Source organism: Salmo trutta, chromosome 12 (assembly GCF_901001165.1).
Source record: "Salmo trutta chromosome 12, fSalTru1.1, whole genome shotgun sequence".
Classification (NCBI taxonomy): domain Eukaryota; kingdom Metazoa; phylum Chordata; class Actinopteri; order Salmoniformes; family Salmonidae; genus Salmo; species Salmo trutta.
The window spans coordinates 35,078,285-35,098,011 of record NC_042968.1 but is presented as its reverse complement, the minus strand read 5'-3'; the positions used below and the strand labels follow the sequence as shown (position 1 = coordinate 35,098,011).

The window sequence follows — 19,727 nt, the reverse complement described above, 5'->3', positions numbered from 1 at the left end:
TCCCTGACCATAGTGGCAATCATGGAACATTAATATCATGTTTAAACAAATCCTGATCCAATTCACACAGTGTAAGGATTATTATGTGATTATTATGCAATTATTATGTGGTTATTATGTGTTATTATGTGGTTATTATGTGGTTATTATGTGTTATTATGTGGTTATTATGTGGTTATTATGTGTTATTATGTGGTTATTATGTGGTTATTATGTGGTTATTATGTGGTTATTATGTGTTATTATGTGTTATTATGTGGTTATTATGTGTTATTATGTGGTTATTATGTGGTTATTATGTGTTATTATGTGTTATTATGTGGTTATTATGGGTTATTATGTGGTTATTATGTGTTATTATGTGTTATTATGTGGTTATTATGTGTTATTATGTGTTATTATGTGGTTATTATGTGTTAATATGTGTTATTATGCGGTTATTATGTGTTATTATGTGGTTATTATGTGTTATTATGTGGTTATTATGTGTTATTATGTGTTATTATGTGGTTATTATGTGGTTATTATGTGCTATTATGTGGTTATTATGTGTTATTATGTGTTATTATGTGGTTATTATGTGGTTATTATGTGTTATTATGTGTTATTATGTGGTTATTATGTGGTTATTATGTGGTTATTGTTGATCCTCGGAAGCCTCAGTACTTAATGTCATGCTGAGAAGAAGGCTGGCAACATAAACATCACTCATCGTACAAGGAGTGGTTGAAATATAGTTTAGATGAATCGGACTACACAACAAAATGCATGTAATTGAACAGTGATATTGAGGGAACATTAAGAGATAAAACTGCCTTGCCCCAAGAGACCAGATGGTGTCCAGATCTTGGGCTGAGGCCAGGTGCTCCTTGGGAATGGTCTTACTCCGGGTTGTTCCGAACGGCTCTCCGGCCAGGAGCTGAGGGGAGAAATCAGATGGATTATTATGCCAGTTCAATCAATGATATGGAGATAAAGTACATATCGATTTGAGGGGAGGAGTGGGGGCAAATGGATTAGGAAGGGAAATGTTACCATTGAATTTGCACACACACACACACACACACACACACACACACACACACACACACACACACACACACACACACACACACACACACACTTTAACTACCCACTCCATGCATCAAACACAATAATATGTTCCCTAGATCTTTTATTTTCTCTTTTCTTCCGATCATAATCGACAATGATCTCCAACCAACCATAACATTGATCGGTTTATATGTATGAAGTAGCAACGGTAAGTTCTGATAAATAACAGGTGGATAATGGAGTAAGACACAACGCTTAAAAATGTTGGAATATTGACTGAATTATAGTTCATAAACCATTCTGTAATTAGGTCCAGCTTCACCATGACTTCACCGTGACTTCACCATGACGGTAAAATGTTTCATTGTCAGATACAAGCTAAAAGGTACTTAGACTACAACCCGCGATCGGATTAAATCCCTTCCAAAGTCTTATCTCTGAAAACTTCAGTCTACAAAGGAAAAGTCCAATCTGTGAGGTTGGGGTAAATTAAGGAGGGAAAAGGTTGGTTGGAGAATGGATGGAAGGAAGGAGGGATGAAATGGAGGAGATTGGGAGTGAGTGATGTGCCAGCTGATGTCTGGGGAAATTGCCTGTGTCTGCATGTCAGCCGGCTAAATAAATCAGCCCTGCTTTTCCCGACATACCCAGACCAATAACAATGCCCTCTATGTATTATTTGTGACTGCTGGCACCAAAAGTTGAACTCTATTGCTATTTTTAAGTTTTGTTTCATGGAGAATTCAGTTTACTTCCTTTCACTAATAACCTAATTATTTAGTCATGATACACACATCCATGGTACACACATCTATGATACACACATCCATGGTACACACATCCATGGTACACACATCCATGATACACACATCCATGATACACACATCCATGATACACACATCCATGATACACACATCTATGATACACACATCCATGATACACACATCCATGGTACACACATCCATGGTACACACATCCATGATACACACATCCATGATACACACATCCATGGTACACACATCTATGATACACACATCCATGGTACACACATCCATGGTACACACATATATGATACACACATCCATGGTACACACATCCATGGTACACACATCTATGATACACACATCTATGATACACACATCTATGGTACAAACATCACCTGTTCTTCTATTGATTGATTGATTTTCCCCTTATTTATCCAGATAAGCCATCGGACCTAAGACAGACACACGCACGCACGCACGCACGCACACACACACACACACAGTTACCTCAGGTATAACTATGAATGCTCCAGTCATGACAGTAAGGACTATGTTGATACCAAACAGCCATCTGAGGAAGATGAAGTAGGAGGCCACCCCTGACCCAAAGTGACCTAAGAGGGAAACAGAGACAGGGGTGTACGGTGAAGCTACCCCAAGACACTGATATTGGGTCAGTTTTGCATTTTCACCACTTAAAACAAATACCCCCTGCCACGTCCTGACCAAACAACAATAACAAATAACCCCTTCTACTGGTCAGGACGTGACAAATTGTCACATGCTTGGTAAACAACAGGTGTAGACTAACTGAAATGGTAACTTACGCGCCCTTCCCAACAACGCAAAAGACAAAAAAATATAGATAAAATTACAAAAGAAAACAAATTGGAACACGAGGAGTAAATACACAATGATAACTTGGCTATACACACGGGGTACCAGTACAGAGTCTATGTGCAGGGGTACGAGGTAATAACTTGGCTATACACACGGGGTACCAGTACAGAGTCTATGTGCAGGGGTACGAGGTAATAACTTGGCTATACACACGGGGTACCAGTACAGAGTCTATGTGCAGGGGTACGAGGTACTAACTTGGCTATATACACGGGTTACCAGTACAGAGCCTATGTGCAGGGGTACGAGGTAATAACTTGGCTATACACACGGGGTACCAGTACAGAGTCTATGTGCAGGGGTACGAGGTAATAACTTGGCTATACACACGGGGTACCAGTACAGAGTCTATGTGCAGGGGTACGAGGTACTAACTTGGCTATATACACGGGTTACCAGTACAGAGCCTATGTGCAGGGGTACGAGGTAATAACTTGGCTACACACACAGGTTACCAGTACAGAGCCTATGTGCAGGGGTACGAGGTAATAACTTGGCTATACACACGGGGTACCAGTACAGAGCCTATGTGCAGGGGTACGAGGTAATAACTTGGCTACACACACAGGTTACCAGTACAGAGTCTAAGTGCAGGGGTACGAGGTAATAACTTGGCTATACACACGGGTTACCAGTACAGAGTCTATGTGCAGCGGTACGAGCTAATAACTTGGCTATACACACGGGTGACCAGTACAGAGTCTATGTGCAGGGGTATGAGGTAATAACTGGCTATACACACGGGTTACCAGTACAGAGTCTATGTGCAGGGGTACGAGCTAATAACTTGGCTACGCACAATGGTGACCAGTACAGAGTCTATGTGCAGGGGTACGAGGTAATAAATTGGCTACACACACGGGTTACCAGTACAGAGTCTATGTGCAGGGGTACGAGGTAATAACTTGGATATGCACACGGGTTACCAGTACAGAGTCTATGTGCAGGGGTACGAGGTAATAACTTGGATATGCACACGGGTTACCAGTACAGAGTCTATGTGCAGGGGTATGAGGTAATAACTGGCTATACACACGGGTTACCAGTACAGAGTCTATGTGCAGGGGTACGAGGTACTAACTTGGCTATATACACGGGGTACCAGTACAGAGTCTATGTGCAGGGGTACAAGGTAATAACTTGGCTATACACACGGGTTACCAGTACAGAGTCTATGTGCAGGGGTACGAGGTAATAACTTGGCTATACACATGAGTGACCAGTACAGAGTCTATGTGCAGGGGTACGAGGTAATAACTTGGCTATACACACGAGTGACCAGTACAGAGTCTATGTGCAGGGGTACGAGGTAATAACTTGGCTATACACACGGGGTACCAGTACAGAGTCTATGTGCAGGGGTATGAGGTAATAACTTGGCTATACACACGGGGTAGCAGTACAGAGTCTATGTGCAGGGGTACGAGGTAATAACTTGGCTACTCACACGGGGTACCAGTACAGAGTCTATGTGCAGGGGTACGAGGTACTAACTTGGCTATATACACGGGGTACCAGTACAGAGTCTATGTGCAGGGGTACGAGGTAATAACTTGGCTATACACACGGGGTACCAGTACAGAGTCTATGTGCAGGGGTACGAGGTAATAACTTGGCTATATACACGGGGTAACAGTACAGAGTCTATGTGCAGGGGTACGAGGTAATAACTTGGCTATATACACGGGGTACCAGTACAGAGTCTATGTGCAGGGGTACGAGGTAATTGAGGTAGATACAGTATGTACATATAGGTAGGGATAAAGACAACAGGATAGATAGTAGACAGTAGCAGCAGCATCTGTGATGAGTGTGGAAGTGTGTGTGTGGCGACAGTGTGCCTGTGTGTCAATACAATTTTACAGTCAAATACGCATTACAGTAAATGGAAATTAACTAATATTTTACTGTAATATAGTCAATATCTTACATGTTCAAGTAAGTAATAAAATATCTTATTAAAAGTTGTTACTTTCTATTTTCTTGATCCTCATCTCCCAGGGAATAAACAGAACCACGATGTTGTACAGCAACCTGGAGACCTTCTTCAGCAGCTGAAAATATAGGACCGTTTTCTATTAGTGTGTGTGTATACATTTATATATATATACTGTATATATTTGTGTGCATGTTTTTTTTGATTGATTGCTTTACTGTTATTATCGTGTCTTATTTCAGATGCCCAAACTATTGGACTTAAACAGTCAATTATTTTCAGGGTGTGTGCGCATATGTGTGTATTTGTGTTTAAGGAGGAAAAGGTTAAACTCTTTGCTTAGTTTTCTCAGAGAAGATCTGTTGATTCAGTAGCCTACACATACAAAGCAACACCAGTCAAGTCCCATCACTTAACATCAAATGAACAGATCCCACTGTACCATAGATACAAATTGTATTTAATTAATTTCATGATATACAGAGGGGTACTTCATTCAAAAGTCAAGATATGATTATTCATATACACATAAGTCCATTCGTTGAACAAATGGATGTGAATTCTAAATTGTAATTAAGCAGAAGCCAATATATATATATATATATATATATTGGCTTCTGCTTAATTACAATTTATCTATATATATATAAATATATATATATATATATATATATATATATATAATTCATTATTCCTCATCAATCTACTTTCTAAAAGTCAATTAATTTTAATGGTACTTCGGTAGCCTTGCCCAATGCCTCCTGAACATTTTAATTAAACCAAACCATAACAACAGGCTATAAATTTGCTTGGTTTGCGGTTTGCTGAGTCTGTGTGTGTGTGTGTGTGTGTGTGTGTGTGTGTGTGTGTGTGTGTGTGTGTGTGTGTGTGTGTGTGTGTGCGTCTATATGTGTGTGTGTGTGTGTGTGTGTCTATATGTGTGTGTGTGTCTATATGTGTGTGTGTGTGTGTGTGTGTGTGTGTGTGTGTGTGTGCGTCTATATGTGTGTGTGTGTGTGTGCGTCTATATGTGTGTGTGTGTGTGTGTCTATATGTGTGTGTGTGTGTGTGTGTGTGTGTGCGTCTATATGTGTGTGTGGGCGTCTATATGTGTGTGTGTGTGTGTGTGTGTGTGTGTGTGTGTGTGTGTGTGTGTGTGTGTGTGTGTGTGTGTGTGTGTGTGTGTGTGTGTGTGTGTGTACAGAGAGAAGCCTACAGGCAGAGGGAGCAGTGTCGAGCTCTAACCTCACGGTCTCGTAAACACAGTGAGAACAGAAAGGCAATGTTAAGTGTATAACTCAGCCTACAGAACAGAGGGAATGGACACAGTAACAATCAGGCTAAAGGCATCAGATAGTTGCACTGCAGTAGAGAAATAGTAAGCTAATTCTCTTAGCTAATTTTCTATTAAATTATATGTGAAAAGTAGCCTGACACATTGATATGCCTAAAAATGTTAACATGTTTATATCTGTGTTGAAATTAGAGTTGCATTCAGTTTGTGAAACTAGATGCACATTACTGGCACAGCAGAGTTTCTTTCATTGTTCGAAAACAACAGTACGCTATGAGATGTCAAAATGTAATACTTAACCTGTTGCCTTTGTTTACTAGAACCCCCATATTTTGGACAAAGTAGACCATCCACATGCAATCAAATGTGCTACAGCAAGTGAAACTATGACTATGAAGATTCATTTGAAGTGGTACAGTCATTGTGTTGTATAATATGAGTGTGTTTGTGAACCTTCTTGCAGTATGTGTTGTTTATCAGAACAGGTGTGTGTGTGTGTGTGTGTGTGTGTGTGTGTGTGTGTGTGTGTGTGTGTGTGTGTGTGTGTGTGTGTGTGTGTGTGTGTGTGTGTGTGTGTGTGTGAACCCACATCAGCCCCAGCAGCCTGGTACCCTCTGGTTCTTGTTAGCCTCCCCTCGTACTTCAGGACAATCTCTCTGGCCTGCCTGAAACAAACACAGGGAGATATCAATGGCTTTTAAACTCTGATCTAGAGTCAGTAGAAACACAAACACATCACACTGGAAGAGTGAATATGATTCAATACACTGATCTAGGTTCAGATTATAAATCAGATATAGTAAAACGTTTTTAAAGACATGTAAATTATGATTCCAGAGATTGATGTAAATTCAGACAAAAAGAACTTGCAGCAGGTTAAACCCTTGCATGTTATTTCACAAACTGGTCCTAGTTCAGCTTTACTGTGCGTGGGAGTAGAGTATTCCTGCTGTGGTTCTCAACCCATCACTGGGGTAGTTCAGATGTCTGTGGCACTTGCTCTAATCAACGATGCCTACTCTCAAAAGGCTTTTCACAGACTCCTGTGCTCCTCTGAAATTATACATCTTAAATAAAAATGTTTTAGGGCAGATTCAAAAATATATATTAGAAAGAGAGGAGACTAAATAAAAGGAGCCAAAGCGGGAAGGGTGGAGACGGACGGTAATGGAATTCCGGTTTCCATGGTTTCGCACTTGTGCCTACATCACCAGACCATTGGGCCTGCACACTCTTTTCATCTTTCAACTTGCTTATGGTACTACTACTAGGATAAAATGTATTGTTGATATCATATATGTTATGGTACTACTACTAGGATAAAATGTATTGTTGATATCATGTATGTTATGGTACTACTACTAGGATAAAATGTATTGTTGATATCATATATGTTATGGTACTACTACTAGGATAAAATGTATTGTTGATATCATGTATGTTATGGTACTACTACTAGGATAAAATGTGTTGTTGATATCATGTATGTTATGGTACTACTACTAGGATAAAATGTATTGTTGATATCATGTATGTTATGGTACTACTACTAGGATAAAATGTATTGTTGATATCATATATGTTATGATACTACTACTAGGATAAACTGTAATGTTGATATCATATATGTTATGGTAGTACTACTAGGATAAACTCTATGGTTGATATCATTTATGTTTGTAATGACTGTCTGATTGCTGCATTGGTACAGGTGTCCCTATTAAAAGATATAGCTGTTTAAATACATAGATAAATAAAATGCACTGGAAATATAAAATATAAATATTTAATATAGAAAAAAAGTTGAGTATGCCATTTCAAAACAAATCAAATGAACTTCGAGATAAACGGGGACAAGCAAAACAAGTGAAAATGGGGGTACGAACCAGTGATTTGCAGTGTAAAATATGAGGTGTTTTTGCAGGGGGTCTAATCAGCAGTATTCACCCAGAGATTACTGAGGATGTAAAATGCAGGCTTGCATCACATCCGTGTGACAGTCATAAAGCCTAGAGCAGTAATAACAAACCACCCATATAAAACCTGCTATGGCTAGAACCTACTCAGCACATCTTAAGAGGTCTCTCTCTCTCTCTCTCTCTCTCTCTCTCTCTCGCTCTCTCTCTCTCTCGCTCTCTCTCTCTCTCTCTCTCGCTCTCGCTCGCTCTCTCTCTCTCTCGCTCTCTCTCTCTCTCTCTCTCGCTCTCTCTCTCTCTCTCTCGCTCTCTCTCTCTCTCGCTCGCTCTCGCTCGCTCTCTCGCTCTCCTGAAGTGATGTTCTTTAAGAAAAATACTGTAAATGGCTGTAGTCAAATCACAGCTATGTGTGGTTATAAAAAAGAGACACTTTAGGCTATTTACTGTATTCAAATATTCATATTGAATTGTGTTTGCCTGACAATGCAAGAAAATATGAACATTTAAAAGAGATGTATCTGCTGCTTGGATAGTTCCATCTTAGCCACTGGCTTAATCGTTCGAATGCCAAGAGTGTGTAAAGCTGTCATCAAGGCAAAGGGTGGCTATTTGAAGAATCTCAAATATAAAATATATTTTGATTTGATTAACACTTTTTTGGTTACTACATGATTCCATATGTGTTATTTCATAGTTTTGATGTCTTCAGTATTATTGTACAATGTAGAGAATAGCAAAAATAAAGAAAAACCCTTGAATGAGTAGGTGTTATCAAACCTTTGACAGGTAGTGTATATTGACAAATTATGTTGAAACAACGTTGATTCAACCAGTTTGTGTCAAGTGGGACACAACCCATCCCCTTATCCGATTATCAGCTGATGTCAAACACACGTGGGTCTACAAATTCAATTCTCTTCCTCAATAGTGAGTAGCGAAAGAATGCTATATAAAAAGTCTAAATGAGTATGACATCCTGGCATTTAAAGCATACTAAAGTTGATCATTTTGACATACTATAAGACTTAAATATTCGCATACCTAAAACGCCTACTATTTAGGACAGAAGTGCAGGTATCTGGACACAGTCCAAATTTCTAATCTGTGTTGTCAGGAGACATCTGGACTCCGATTTGAATTTAATAGCATCCTAAACCCCAGAACAGGAGACAAGCACAAATGTATCAGGTGTGTCCCTCTACACGCATGGTGTTTGTATAATCAGTGTGTGTGTGGGACTGGAGGTCCTGACCCCAGTAAAAATAGGAACCAGGCGAACTAACAGCTGAACAATAATTACTCCGCTAATTTGGTTTATTTTCTGTGGGAGGAGCCATTAATGTGGCGATGGAGTGAGGAGCCCGGGAGAGGCGGATGTTAATCGTTATTTACTTCACCTCATGCTTTACACTCCGATGGCTCCTCCGCCCATCAGCGACAGAGAGTTAGCGCTTTTTTGCCATTTATGAGCTCTCAGGTGTTAATGAAGAGCTAGTGTTTACATGTTTCCCCTATCTGACATGTTAATGGGTTTGGATAACCACAGACTGCAGGGGAAAAACAACAGCAAAGAGGGAACAAAACGTGCACATGACTATGCATAGGGGTTCTTATACTGTGGTCAAATGCATATGCATCTTGTGATAAATCAATTTGTAAACCTGTCCTGTCCATCTTAAGGAATGAAACCTAAGTCTGCGTCCCCAATGGCCCCCTCTGCCCTACATAGTGCAGTACTTTTGACCAGAGCCATATATATGCCCTGGTAAAAAGTTGTGCACTAAATATGGAATAGGGTGCAATTTTGGAGCGTTCTAAGATGCTGTACCTAAATCTCTGCCTTGGTTATTTTGAGCTCCAACACCTGTTACCATGAATTAGTATTATAACTATTGGACCTGTTACCTTGAATATGTATTATAACTATTGGACCTGTTACCATGAATTAGTATTATAACTATTGGACCTGTTACCATGCATTAGTATTATAACTATTGGACCTGTTACCACGAATATGTATTATAACTATTGGACCTGTTACCTTGAATTAGTATTATAACTATTGGACCTGTTAATATGAGTTAGTATTATAACTATTGGACCTGTTACCATGAATTAGTATTATAACTATTGGACCTGTTACCATGAATATGCATTATAACTATTGGACCTGTTACCTTGAATTAGTATTATAACTATTGGACCTGTTACCATGAGTTAGTATTATAACTATTGGACCTGTTACCATGAATTAGTATTATAACTATTGGACCTGTTACCTTGAATTAGTATTATAACTATTGGACCTGTTACCATGAATATGTATTATAACTATTGGACCTGTTACCATGAATTAGTATTATAACTATTATACATTTTACCATAAATTAGTTAGTAGTAATTATTGGAACATTTTTCTTGGGTAACCTCCATTTTGTAATTAATTTGATTATTTTGTTTAATCACAAAAACAATGCAATTTAAAAGGCCTACTGTTCCTCTGCGGAGGTGTATAATTTGCAATGTATGAATAGCTGGAATGTTTTTTGTCACCTCCTACTCTCTAGGCTGGAGTACTGGGGTGAAGGACAATACCATAACACAGGCTTGAGTACTCCGGTGGTGGACAATACCATAACACAGGCTTGAGTACTCCGGTGGTGGACAATACCATAACACAGGCTTGAGTACTCCGGTGGTGGACAATACCATAACACAGGCTTGACAATGGTGGTGGACATAGCACAGTCCATTGACATTCACTAAGCCATTTTTTTATGACCATTTTCATTAAGCAATACAGCAGTGTGTGGGCTTTACTGTGTGTGTATTTGTGTGTGTGCATGGTTTACTTCAGAGAGTTGAGTGTGTGTCTCATGGGCTGAGCTCGGGTGTGTATGTTGGTGGTGGTGTGTACATGTGTGTCTACTCTATTCAGTATGTATGCATCTATGTGCCTTACTTGAGGGCTTTGAGCTTGCGTCTCATAGGCCAGGCTCGGGTGCGTATGTTGGCGATGATCTCCTTCTGAAACTGGATGTTCTGAAACATCTGCTCTGGGTCGTTGCTGTCCGCATGCTCATCCTCCTTGCCCTCCTCATCTGATTGGCTGCAAGGGGACAGAAGGAGAGGGGTCATCATGTTTTCTTGAGGGACAGCTGTGCTCTGCTGTGTGACTGAAGACACTCAAAGAAGCAGGATGTTGATAGTTGCTTTTTTCTGTGTAAAGTCAATTTCCTCACAAGCAAGGCAAATGGTAAGAGTTCATAGCATGACACACACACACAAACATGCCCCCCCCACCCACACACACACACACACACACACACACACACACACACACACACACACACACACACACACACACACACACACACACACACACACACACACACACACACACAAAGTAAATGTACACAGTCCCTACATTAAAATATCAACGTAATCCACACAATGTTTATTTTTCATTTGAAAATGCAGTGAACCTAAAACAAGATTGAATCACTATTTGTTTAAGTCATACACATTAACTTAATTATCAAACTGAAGATACTGAATGACATGAACATGTATTGGAGGAATGGTTGGGTAGATTATTTGACTCCTACAATATAAATGTTCAGCTTGAGTAGGAGATAATGAAAATCTTAAAAACTCAAAGTCACAGGATGTGTATGGAAATGACTCCGTCCTCCTGAAGAAAACTCTAGTACCCTATGCTCTCCAGTCAGTCATCTGGTCAATCTGTCAATTATAGAAGAGGTGTTCCCTGACGACTGGAAATCTGCTGTCATAACACCAATCTTCAAGGCTGGAGATCCAACTGTTGTGGCCAATTATAGGCCCATCTGCATTCTCCCTTATCATATCAAAGGTGGTAGAGGAGGTGGTGGCCAACCAATTAACCGCCAGCCTGCACTCAGGTCACTCTCCTCTCCATCCAATGCAGTTTGGTTTCAGGACACATAATTCAACCGAAATGGCAAACTGCTTCTTTGTCAAGGAAATAAAGTCCAAATTTGCCAAAGGTTGAGTTGTGGGAGCTGTTTTCCTGGATTTAAAGAAAGAATTCGACACAGTGAACCACAATGTGCTGCTATCCAAACTGTCAACCCACAACCTATCAGCACACGCAAACAGATGGAAGGAATCCTATCTGACCAAAAGAAAACAATGCACCAAAATCAAACTTTCAACATCTACTCACTGCTCTGTCGGGGTCCCTCAAGGATCCATTTTGTGCCCACTTTAATTTAATATATACATAAATGCAGATGCATGGAGAAGACGCAGTCTTCTACTGTATGTACATGCCAAGACAAAGCAACAGCCTGCTCATAAAATTACAACAGCAATGGACAAAAATAGCTGACTGGTTGGACTATTCATGTCTAACATTGAATGTAACAAAAACTGTCTGCATGTATTTTTCCATCAGGAACAGTGAGACCATCAGCCTGAGGGAATTTCATAAAAATGTAAATTGTAAAACATTTAAAAAGTTATCCTTTTTAGATAAAACTATACAAATTTAATCAGGTCACCAAATAACTATTTTGCTAAGGTCTACCGTATCCTCAACAACAGTCTGTAGGGTAGCACCATGGTGTAGCCGGAGGACAGCTAGCTTCCGTCCTCCTCTGTGTACATTTACATCAATACAAAACCTAGGAGGCTCATGCTTCTCACCGCCTTCCATAGACTTACACAGAAATTATGACAACTTCCGGAGGACGTTCTCCAGCCTATCAGCCTATTGCAGCATGAACTGACATGTTGTCCACCCAATCATAGGATCAGAGAATGAATCTAGCACTGAAAGCATAAGATACAGTTAGCTAGCACTGCAGTGTATAACATGTGGTGAGTAGTGCACCAATTTGTAAGTCGCTCTGGATAAGAGCGTCTGCTTAAATGACGTAAATGTAAATGTAAATGTTGTCTCAAAGAGAGAGAAAGACAATAGTTGAACAGTTTTGAACAAATTCATTTCTTCCAAAATGAAGGAGAAGCAAGAGAGAAATAGAGAGAGATTGTCATTTTTTCACTTTCACTTACTTAGTTAGCAAATACATCTAGCTAGTTTAGCCGACTGAAACACCCTGCTCAAACAGAGGGATGCTATGTTAGATAGCTGGCAATGACTTTCCAACACAACACTGGAACTCTTCCAAGTCAAGATAAGCTTTTGGTATTACAAATGTATTGCCACCAGGCCCGCCGGTGTAACTGCTTACTGACTGTACACTAACATTACTGCATGATTGTAGGGGGTTTACTAACGCGTTATTTCTATTAGCTAAGCTGACTATGACATTACTTTAGCTAATATGGTGATAACGATGTAGGCTGTTTGTAGAGGTTCGGCTTGGAAAGTTTTTTTCACCTGGTCACATACAGCTGATGTGATGTGCATTGAAGTCCACAAGTGAATGGAAGAGAAGGAATACAACGTGGCTGTTATGAGAGTGAACTCGGTTTACGCATGATCAGGAGTGTATTCATTCCGCCGATTCTGTTGAAAAACATTTCTTAAACGGAAGCAAACTGAACAAAACGGGAATAAACATACCTGGATTTGTCCAAAAGAAACTCTTGTTTGCAACTGTTGCACTAATAATTGCACCCTATATCAGCTAGATGCAGGCAAGAGTGTACAAGGTGGTATTGAATGTCACCGACTGTCACCTCAAATTTGTCTCTCGACCTGTGTGCACCTACGTTGTAAACTTTTATTCATAGGCTAGGATGTAGCAACCTCATGATGGGCATAGGGAAAACTTGAGTATCATGTAGTCGCCTAAACCTATCGCTGTTACATTTAACTGGGTGAATGGAATATGAATGAGAGTCATCCAATATGCTGTATGAGAAATAAGGCCACGCTCATGAACAAAAAAACGGCATTGACCTCCACTGGTCACAACCTGGTCACAAGCTAATATCTCATCAACAAAAACACTTCAAAAGCTCTATAAACAAACTCTGAAAGTGCTGGACAAAACCCCCCACCTTTCACCACCTTAATATCATTAAGAAATACAACCTACTGAGCTTTGACAGGTTCTTATGCCTCTGCTGATTAAGATCACTCATGACTTTGCCCCACCTCCTCTTTGTTGCATATTGCAAAGACAATACCAGGAGGACAAGAGGTTCAACCAGAGGAAACTGCTCAACTCAGTTTACATCCACCAAATTTGTCCAGACAGCTTTCTCAGTCAGAGCTTCTGGATTATGGAACCCCCTGCCAACCAGTGTGGCAGAGTGAGGTACCTCTGCTAGCTTCAAGGCAAACCTGGAAAAGTAGCTAAAAGCAAACCAGCCATGTGGACTTTAAAGATATTCCGACTCTTAAGATGTCAGATACTGTAGGCACAAGGGACATTTAAACTCTGTTGTAATATTATAACTATAGTGTCTATTTGTCACGGGTGTCGTAGGGATTGGACCAAAACGCAGCGGGAACGTGTAAACTCATCTTCTTGATTTATTAAAGAAGGAAAACAAAAGAAACACATATACAAAAACAACAAAACGACACTAAACAGTCCTGTCAGGTGCACGAACACAAAACAGGAAACAACTACCCACAAATCCCATAGAAAAAACACCCCTCTTAAATAGGAGCTTCAATTAGAAGCAACGAGGAGCAGCTGCTTCCAATTGAAGGTCAACCCAATAAACACCACATAGAAATAGACATACTAGAACTAACATAGAAATAGACTAACAAGAACAAAGCCCAACAAACCCCGAAACACTCTAAACAAACACCCCCTGCCACGCCCTGACCAAACTACAATAACAAACAACCTCTTTTACTGGTCAGGACGTGACACTATTGTTGTATGTATATACAGTACCAGTCAAAACTCATTCTAGGTTGTTTCTTTATTTTTACTATGTTCTACGTTGTAGAATAATAGTGAAGACATCAAAACTATGAAATAACACATATGGAATCATGTAGTAACCAAAAAGTGTTAAACAAATCAAAATATATTTCATATTTTAGATTCTTCAAAGTAGCCACCCTTTGCCTTGATGACAGCGTTGCACACACTTTAGTCATTCTCTCAACCAGTTTCATGAGGAATGCTTTTCAAACAGTCTTGAAGGAGTTCCCACATATGCTGAGCACTTGTTAGCTGCTTTTCCTTCACTCTGAGGTCCAACTAATCCCAAACCATCTCAATTGGTTTGAGATCAGGTGATTGTGGAGGCCAGGTCATCTGATGCAGCACTCCATCACTCTCCTTCTTGGTCAAATAGCCCTTACACAGCCTGGAGGTGTTTTTTGGGCCATTGTCCTGTTGAAAAACAAACGATAGTCCCACTACGCGCAAACCAGATGGGATGGTGTATCGCTGCAGAATGCTGTGGAAGCCATGCAGGTTAAGTGTGACTTGAATTCTAAATAAATCACTGACAGTGTCACCAGCAAAGCATCCCCACACCATCACACCTCCTCCTCCATCAAATACACATGCAGAGATCATCTGTTCACCTACTCTGCGTCTCACAAAGACACAGCGATTTGAACCAAAAATCTCAAATTTGGACTCTACAGACCAAAGGACAGATTTCCACCGTTCTAATGTCCATTGCGTTTGTTTCTTGGCCAAAGCAAGTCTCCTCTTCTTATTGGTGTCCTTTAGTAGTGGTTTCTTTGCAGCAATTCGACCATGAAGGCCTGATTCACGCAGTCTCATCTGAACAGTTGATGTTGAGATGTGTCTGTTACTTGAACTCTGTGAAGCAATTTTTGGGGCTGCAATCTGAGGTGCAGTTAACTCTAATGAACTTATCCTCTGCAGCAGAGGTAACTATGGGTCTGCTTTCCTGTGGCGGTCCTCATGAGAGCCAGTTTCATCATAGCGCTTGATGTTTTTGCGACTGCACTTGAGGAAACAAAACATTACAGAAATTTCCCAGATTGACTGACGTTCATGTCTTGAAGTAATGAAGGACTGTCATTTGTCTTTGCTTATTTGAGCTGTTACCAAATAGGGCTATCTTCTGTATACCACCCCTACCTTGTCACAACACAACTGATTCTCTCAAACGCATTAAGAAGGAAAGAAATTCCACAACTTAACTTTTAACAAGGCACAGCTGTTAATTGTAATGCATTCCAGGTGACTACCTCATGAAGCTGGTTGAGAGAATGCCAAGTTCTCTCACGTCACCCCGCTCCTCCGCTCTCTCCACTGGCTTCCAGTTCAAGCTCGCATCCGCTACAAGACCATGGTGCTTGCCTACGGAGCCGTGAGGGAAACGGCACCTCCGTACCTTCAGGCTCTGATCAGTCCCTACACCCAAACGAGGGCACTGCGCTCATCCACCTCTGGCCTGCTGGCCCCCCTACCTCTGAGGAAGCACAGTTCCCGCTCCGCACAGTCAAAACTGTTCGCTGCTCTGGCACCCCTATGGTGGAACAAGCTCCCACACGACGCCAGGACAGCGGAGTCAATCACCACCTTCCGGAGACACCTGAAACCCCACCTCTTTAAGGAATACCTAGGATAGGATAAAGTAATCCTTCTAACCCCCCCCCCTAAAAGATATAGATGCACTATTGTAAAGTGGTTGTTCCACTGGATATCATAAGGTGAATGCACCAATTTGTAAGTCGCTCTGGATAAGAGCGTCTGCTAAATGACTTAAATGTAAATGTAAATGTGTAAAGCTGTAATCAAGGCAAAGGGTGGCTACCTTGAAGAATATAAAATATATTATGATTTGTTTAACACTTTTCTGGTTACTACAGTACATGATTCCATATGTGCTGTTTCATAGTTTTGATGTTTTCACTATTATTCTACAATGTAGAAAATAGTAAAAATAAAGAAAAACCCAGGAATGAGTAGGTGTGTCCAAACTTTTGCCTGGTACTGTATATATATTTTAATAGTGTGTTATATTGTAGCATTGTATTGATGTTGATTGTTTTCTGCCCAGGAACTACAGATGAAAATGAGCTATCTAGCTAAATCTGGTGCAATGGCATGTTGTACATGGTCCCCGACAAATACATGAATACATCAGAAATAATAGGAGGACCAGAATGGCAACAAGCCCTTGGGCTGTATTGGGTTTTATCATCAATATTGTATTATATATGTAGTGTTGTCTCCAGCTGGAGCAGCCTTCTACCTTAAATTCAGTCAATCAATCACTAACCTGTTTGAGAACCTGGATGAGGATACATTTCTACTACAACAGTTGTAAATTACACTTTTGCAAGTCATAAAAAATGATGCTATGGAGTTGAGGTCAAAAACTGAGAAATAATAATGTCTTCCGTCTACACAATGCATATTCATTTGGCACATGGAAAGCATCATTTAATATCACCATGAATAGAATAGTACAAAATAGAATAGACTGTACACTCTTAGAAAAAAGGGTTCCAATAGGGTTTTTCGGCTGTCCCGTAGGAGAACCCTTTTTGGTTCCATGTAGAGCTCTCTGTGGAAAGGCTTCTAAATGGAACCCAAAAGGGTTCTACCTGGAACCAAAAAAGGGTTGTCCTATGGGGACAGTGGAATAATCCTTTTAGGTTCAAGATAGCACCTTTTTTCTAAGATGGTAGAACTCACCCTGGCTGGTTGTCTTGATAAGATGAGTAAATCCGCCTGGAGTTCTTCCTGACACTCTTGTGTCGCTTCATGGTGGTCGAGGGTCTACTGACCACAGCAGTCTCAGACACGCCACTCATACTGACCGTAATTCAGCACTCGTGTGTGTTTCTGAATGTGGGTGTATGTATGCAAGCTTAAACTTTCAGCTCTGTCCGTCCATCTGTTTGTGTGTTAGGGTCAGGCTGAGTATGTGCATGACGAGTGTCCTTGCGTGTGTGTGTTCTCCGTGGTATTTGCTTGTCCGCGTGTGTGTGCAGTTCAGTTCAAACTTTCAGAAAGCACTGACTTGACACATCCCCCTGTGCTCTCCTGAGACTCTCTGCAGACTGATTGAGGCAAAGCTGAATGAAGTCTAGGGGCTGTGTGTGTGTGTGTGTGTGTGTGTGTGTGTGCGTGTCCGAGCTGAGAGACGGGAGTGGCTGGGGCAACCTGCAGTCGTGGTACCTCATTGGAGCATCAGACAGACCCTAGGCCGCACAAGCCCTGCCTGCCTCTTTCTCGGATCCAATCAGAGACATACTGATCTCTTAAAGGGCTAGTGCATGCAACACACACCCACACCTCCCTGGCTGTCATGGGGGAGTTGTATATTTGTGGCTGACACAACTATGGTTGGTTTGTGTGTTTTTCTCCAATCAAACTCAAATAATAAATCAGTGATAATATCTTCTAACAGTAAAGTCTGTGACTCCATTCAATCAAACCCATAATGCAGTATAGGCCACTGTGAGGCGAGTTTACTTGATGTTTTCTTGACAAAAGCAATTTGCTCATCCATTTGACCCCAGTGAAATGAACACAATCTAAAACCTTTTTCAATTCACTTCATGAACTGACTGAATTGAAAAGTGAATTGAGCTAACCCTGGTAGATAGTGGATACCGATCATAGTATATGATAATTTAAATAATATAGTGTACATTGTAATTCTTACAATTTCATTCAGTGTCTTTCTTAAGTAGGTCTAAAATGAAACCCTAAGCATTAAATAAACCCCTTTGGAACCTTTTACCAGGAACACACAGAGAATTTTAATCCGGTTCACATACAGAGGTGCTTTCATAAGCCTTGGGGTGTAGTCAAATCAGATCAAATCACACCACAAATACAAGGAAATGTCTCTTCTCTGAGAAGTGACACCACGGCTAGTTAACAATGATATGATAATGGACCATATGTTCAGTTGGCTCGTGGAATCGTTAGTCTGTCGTTTTAGAATAGAAGGCAGAAGGTTATCGTAGCCCAATCGAGGGGGGACGTGTTTTTTTATGCAATTTTTAATTGAGCTCTCTGTGAGTGGACTCCATGGAGCACATCAGACAGGAACGATTGTCTATGCGGGAGTCGATGGAAAAGTTTTAATTTTAACTGAAAACCTGGAGACTGAATTGTCAGATCGTGGTCTTGCATGCTTAATAAGACATTTAAGGAAAAGTTCAGGGTTGCGTCCCAAATGGCACTATATTCCCTACATAGTGCACTACTTTTGACAAGGTCCTAGAAGGCTCTGGTCAAAAGTAGTGCACTAGAAAATAGGGTGCCATTTGGGGCATAATCCAGGAAGTAGTGATGTTATGAAAACATTTAGTTTTAGTTTAAAGATATTTCCAGTTATTTTAGTAAGGTATTGAAGGCTGAAGTAAGACAGAGTTTGTGAAAAACCCTGGGCCGACATCTTTAAATCTATGCTTTAATATGTAATAACAAAAGTGATATTTTATTATGTACTGGCACTGACTACCCAGGCCTGCAAGCAAAAATGGTTGCAATGACTGGCTAACGCCCTTTGCAGCACCATGTGTTTTACACCGGTTTTAAAATGATCATTTTTTCATTTTTTTAAACTTATTTTTGGTGACAGGAAAACAACATCTTTACCTGGTTATCTGACCAGAAAACCATCTTAAAACCAGAAAATGACGTCAATATGATATCCCATGCCAAATAGGGTGGTGTGAATTGGGGTTATGCTATGTATGGACTGCAATCTCTCCAGAAAGCAGACAGGCCACACTAGGTCATCTTGCTTTGTAGATTTACTATCTCTTTAAGGTGGTTGGGCTGAATAGGAGAGATGTGCATGCTTTTATCTCGTATTCAGACAGACTAGCTATCAAAGAATAGCACCATCATTATCTACAGTAATTACGCAGTACTGCCTCACTGGGTTCCTCCACTTTACTGTCTCTCCCCCTACACACTCTTACAACGAACACA

At 40.4% G+C, this 19,727-nt stretch overlaps 1 protein-coding gene across 1 annotated transcript in view; it reads right to left on the bottom strand.

Moving 5' to 3' along the window:
- Positions 1-17,935, bottom strand: part of LOC115203451 (transmembrane channel-like protein 3) — a 43,969-nt gene extending 26,034 nt beyond the window's left edge. The window contains exons 1-6 of the mRNA XM_029768138.1: positions 17,469-17,935; positions 10,826-10,972; positions 6,537-6,612; positions 4,690-4,771; positions 2,325-2,431; positions 821-919 (exon numbers count right to left, since the gene is read on the bottom strand). Of these exons, the coding sequence (XP_029623998.1) occupies positions 821-919; positions 2,325-2,431; positions 4,690-4,771; positions 6,537-6,612; positions 10,826-10,972; positions 17,469-17,587 (630 nt within the window). The 5' untranslated portion in view covers positions 17,588-17,935. The remainder of the gene's footprint in view (positions 1-820; positions 920-2,324; positions 2,432-4,689; positions 4,772-6,536; positions 6,613-10,825; positions 10,973-17,468) is intronic.
- Positions 17,936-19,727: the final 1,792 nt, after the last annotated feature.